This window comes from Rhododendron vialii, chromosome 1a (assembly GCF_030253575.1).
Source record: "Rhododendron vialii isolate Sample 1 chromosome 1a, ASM3025357v1".
Taxonomy (NCBI): Eukaryota; Viridiplantae; Streptophyta; class Magnoliopsida; order Ericales; family Ericaceae; genus Rhododendron; species Rhododendron vialii.
The window spans coordinates 14,661,385-14,666,801 of NC_080557.1; the positions used below are offsets into that span (position 1 = coordinate 14,661,385).

Here is a 5,417-nt window from a genome sequence, read left to right on the forward strand (position 1 = left end):
TCTCTAAAAGCTTCACCCATTACCCCCGAACAGTGGAAAATAGGTAAAGCTGGGGAGCAATTGTAAGGAGATATTCCCGAATAGATACATCTAGTTGCCGAACACGTGGTGTATAAGAACACGTAAAAGATTGAACAGGACTGATCGCCGATCAGTGCGTTGAATGGCGATAAAAGCCAGTAACATGAGAAGTCATTAGTGTAAACTAATTGTTCGGCAGATAGAGACATTCTGATTACATTTAGACCAAGTTACATATGAAGTAGCTGGTTCAGGAAGACTGTTCGGCTACGATACAGCCAAACAAAGAAAGAGCTCTAATCAAGGGCAAGAGCGGAGGAAATACTCTGGAAGATTCTAGAGTAGTCATGGATGAGATCCCAAGAATATAGGATCTGAGAAAGATACCAAATGAGAATGGGATGTTCGGCTATCTATGGAAAAGAATCCTAAAAGGACTCTTTTATAATGAATTGATAAGGAAACTGAGAATCCTTGATATCCAGGGTTTCTTATACGAAATAGGAATCCTAGGGCAATAGGATTGCTTGGGCAGCAAGCATACACAAATCTATAAATATGAGGTAAACCTAAAGGTGAAAGGTACGCAATACGTTGCATTATTTGATATTTCCTACTGATAATTAGGGTTTCTTGACAAGTACGTGATACTAACTTTGCCATCGGAGGGCCTTTGCCACGAGAGACAGAGGTGCACTCACCCCCTGTCTATTTTGCAGATTAGGGTTCCGATGACGAATTAGGGTTCCGGTGAAAAGGCACGAATAAGCCGTTGCAATCCAAGGTGATCCGAAGCATCAATTGTTTTCATCCCCCTACAGTTCATTTGTTTATATACTGTTTTATGTTGATGATATGCTTAATACTGCCAAGAGTGTATCAGAAATCAACAGGTTGAAACAACAATTAGGTGGTGAATTTGAGATGAAAGATTTGGGTGCGGCAAAACGTATTTTGGGTATGGAGATTTGCAGAGATCGAGTAGCTGGCAAATTATTTATGAATCAGAAGTCTTATGTTCTTAAAGTGCTTGAGCGTTTTGCCATGCAAAACTCAACGGCAGTCAGTACCCCTTTGGCAGCACACTTTCAACTTTCAGCTGAGTTGTCACCACAGTCGGAGGATGAGGAGAAGTATATGTCTCAGGTTCCATATTCGTGTGTAGTTGGGAGTCTTATGTACGCCATGGTATGTACTCGTCCTGACATTTCACATGCAGTTAGTGTCGTTAGTTGTTATATGGGGCGTCCAGGAAAGGCACATTGGGAGGCTATGAAATGGATACTACAGTATTTGTACGGAACTGCAGGTGTTGATCTATTATTTGGGGTTGCCAATTCTGGTGATCATGTTGTTGGTTATGTTGATTTGAATTTTGCCCGTGACCACGATAAGAGGAGGTCTTTGACAGGTTATGTCTTTACTCTCTCTGGTAGTTCCATTAGTTGGAAAGCTACTTTACAGGCTACAGTAGCGTTGTCTACAACAGAAGTGGAGTATATGGCCATTGCTGAAGCTATGAATGAGGCATTGTGGGGATGAGAGGTTTGCTTTGTGAGCTTGGTCTTGCATAGGGTGTGAGTTTAGTATTTTGTAATTCGCAGAGTCCTATACATTTGCTAAAAATTTGATGTATCATGAGAGGACCAAGCATATCAATGCCAGGTATCACTTCGTTCGGGATATCATCTCACAGAAGCAAGTTGAGGTAAAGAAAGTGGGTACGGCAGATAACCCAGCAGATATGTTGACTAAACTGGTTCTGGTTGCCAAGTTCAAGCATTACTTGGGCTTGCTTGGTATTTACAGTTCATCGCCCCTCAGGGGCATTTGGTGATTGAAAGGTTAGAAGGGGAGAGATATATTTGGTGATTTGGTTCAATGAAATTCAAGTCAAGGTCGAGAATTGTTGGGAATGCCTTGTATTCTTTTATCCACATTAGTTAATGTATGGAGGTATTCTCAAACAGGCTCAAAGAGGGCCCGAACACATGGTACATGGAACCATGGTATAGATACGATTGGGACGGTCGTCGTGCAGAAGTCAATAGTCCAGGAAGTCAGTGCAGGGCCTTGGACTAGTGAACATGAGAAGTTATTGGTCCAAGGATTAGATAAAAACCAGTGACATATGAAGTCACTGGTCCAAGTAGCCTGTTCGGCAATGATTTGGAAAATGGCATTCATTGATTTTCACTCGATCTAGGTCATACGACTGACAGATGTTTCGCTCGGGCCCATGGGCTTTTTTTAGTTGTCGGGCGGGCCGGTCTCGTACTTGAAGAGGTTATACGAGAAGGCTGAACATGAGTAGAAATCTGGGAAAAACAGTCTTTGGTGCAAGGAACACTCTAGAAGGGTCCAGAAACAGTGGTATTCTGTTAAGAAATGAGATCTCGAGAATGTAGGATCTGGAAAAGATACCCAACGGGATTGGGATGTTCGACCGGTTGTGGAAAAGAGTCCTAAAAGGACTAAGGTAATGAATTGATAAGGGAACGAGAATCCAAGATATCCTGGGTTACTTTACGAGATAGGAATCCTAGGGCAATGAGGATGCTTGGGCAACAAGCATCTATGAATCTATAAATACGAGATCAACCTAGAGGTAAAAGATACGCAATACGCATCACTTTGCATTATACGAGATTCCTACTGATAATTAGGGTTTATTGCTAGTACGTGATACTAAGTTAGGCATCGGAGGGCCTTTGCCACGAGAGGCAAATGTGCGCTCACCCATTCTCTGTTTTGCATATTAGGTTCCCGACGACGTGCTGAGGTTCCGGTGAAGAGGCACGAGAAGCCGTTACACTCTTGTACTGTTTAAAGCCTCTTTCGTTTTTCTCCACTTACAATTGGCGCCGTCTGTGGGAAATGGAAGAGTTCCCATTGAAAAATGACCATGATGGAAGGAGATCCAAAAATTCCTCTTGATTCAAAGAGCCAGCTAGGTGAGGGATCCCCACCAGAGGCTCCGAGGAAGCCCGATGGTGGGCATACCAAGAGGACCACGAGTAAAGGCCACCCCTTAACTGTCCATGATGACTTCAAGAATAGGGAGGGTAGGACAGCCACGGAATCCACGAGAAGGAGTAAGTCCCAACGTGGGAGAGAGTCGGGTGCACTCAAGGAGTGTGCACAGCAACAAAGATATCCTAGACAAGAAGAGATAGGAGATTGAGGAGTACGCACATCTGATTAAGAGACAAGAGTATGAGATTCAAGAGTTACAACGGATGCGAGAACATCCAGAGTATTCTGGACTTTCACGAAGGAATTCCAGAGGAGACAGGCTGGCTCTGGTAGTACACAAGAGGGCTCCTTCGCAGAGAAGGAGGAGCAGGAGCAGGAGCCGGAGCCCCACTCCGAGAAGGAAAAGGGCTTCTTCACAAAAAAGGAGGAGCAGAAGTCGAAGTCCCACCCCCGAGGAGGAGGGGATCAAAAAACATCATAGGGATAGGTACGAGAGACCTGATTCCGATTGGGAATGAAGTGCTCCCAAACAGACGAAGGAACGTGAAGAGGGGACCATGTCTGCAAGAGAAGCAGCACGGAAGGCCCTCAGCAATATAGCATCATCCCCCTTTGCAAAGAGGTTGTAAGAGGTAAGGTTGCCAAGCAGGTTGAAACACGATGGGTTCATCCTCTATGAAACAAATGCTGATCTCGTGGCGCACATACAACATTACCAACAGGCAATGTTCATGCATAGCGGAAATGATGCAATCATGTGCAAGATGTTCCCATCGAGTGTGGGAAAGGTGGCTCTATCTTGGTTCCATAAGCTAGGCCCACGCTCCATACGAGAATGGAGGCAATTGGCCGAGAAATTCACTGCTCGGTTCCTGACAAGCAGGAAAGCACCAAAGACATTTGAGAGCCTCTCCGTTATGAAACAGAGGGAGAACGAGCTGATCACGGACTATGCGAAGAAGTATTGGGAAACTTTCAACGAGGTTAAAAGTTGCAGTGAGGAATACGTAAGAGCCACGTTCAAGATTGGACTGCATGTTCGGGGCGAGCTACACAAGTCACTAAACATGAGGCCAGTGGGAACACTGGCAAAATTAATGGAACGGATTGAGCAGCATGCCAGAAACGAGGATGACATACTGCAAGAAGACAACAAAGTGGTTACCGAGCAAGCCAAAGGGCCAGCCAAGCAGGAAAAACTAGAGCCCAAAATTTACAGGGAGAGGAAGGAATATGGGCAGGCTAAGAAAGTGCCATACAGGAAGAAGCATGCCTCAGACCCGAAGTCTTTCTTCTCAGTAACTACGGTTTGGAAAGAACCAATCTACCAGATTCTTCATCGAATAAAGAACCGCCCATATTTCAAGTGGCCCTCGAGGTTGGAAGGGGATAAAGATGCAAAATGAGCTACGAGTCAGCATTGTAGTTATCACCAGGATTGGGGTCACATGATGGAGGACTGAGAGATGTTCAAATAGCACCTCGATGACCTAGTCTCATGTGGTTATTTGAAAGAGTTCATTCAGGAAGAGCACAATGGTGCAAAGAAAACAATGGAGTTGGATTACGAGCAAAATCCAAGGAGCGTAATCCATATGATACAAGGATTGGCCACACCTTATACAAGAAATGAGGTAAGGTTGCTCCGAAGGCAAGTAAAGCACGACCAACATGTGATGCAGTTGGGGAGGAAGAGAGGACGTGAAGAACAAGTATGCAACGAGGGCATAGTCTTCATGGATGAAGACCTGGGATTTGTCCAGGTGCCACATAACTATGCTTTGCTCATAACCCTATGAATTGGGGAATATGACATGGAAAGAATCATGGTGGACTCAAGAAGCTACACCGAGGTGTTGTACTACGATGCATTTAAAAAGTTAGGGCTGACACAGGCAGATCTGGTGCAGTCAATAACTCTTTTGGTCGGATTCAGTGCAGGAGCAGTCTGGCCATTGGGCAAGGTCACTCTTCCTGTTTGAGTAGGAACAATGGTGTTACGAAGTGACTTCCTAGTCGTAGATGTGTCATCTTCCTATAATGCGATTATAGGAAGAACGTGGTTGTACAAGATGAGGGCGGTTTCCTCCACTTACTATCAGATGGTGAAGTTTCTTGGGTCTAATGGCATCAAAAGGATCAGAGGAAACCAAAAGGTTGCCCATCAATGCCTGATATCTATAATCAAGAAGGCACCTAAGGCAAAATTGGTCCAAGCCATTGAAGTTCCAGACTAGCCGACCATCGAGGATGTCGAAGGGAATCCTGCCGAGAAAGTGCTGGAAGGCTTGAGGAAAATTCAGATCAATGAGACTGATCCAAAAAGGTATTTCCTGATTGGGGAAAACCTAAACAAAGAGGAAGAAAACGAGTTGGTAGGGTTCCTCAAGGAGTATGTTGATGTATATGCTTGGGTACCC

General features: G+C 44.7%; 1 protein-coding gene across 1 annotated transcript; it reads left to right on the forward strand.

Annotated features, from left to right (window-relative positions):
* Window positions 1-3,722: 3,722 nt before the first annotated feature.
* Window positions 3,723-4,403, forward strand: LOC131328622 (uncharacterized). Its single transcript, XM_058361542.1, has 2 exons — window positions 3,723-4,030; window positions 4,121-4,403. Exons 1-2 carry the CDS (start codon window positions 3,723-3,725, stop codon window positions 4,401-4,403), a joined length of 591 nt encoding a protein of 196 aa, XP_058217525.1.
* The last annotated feature ends 1,014 nt before the right edge of the window (window positions 4,404-5,417 follow it).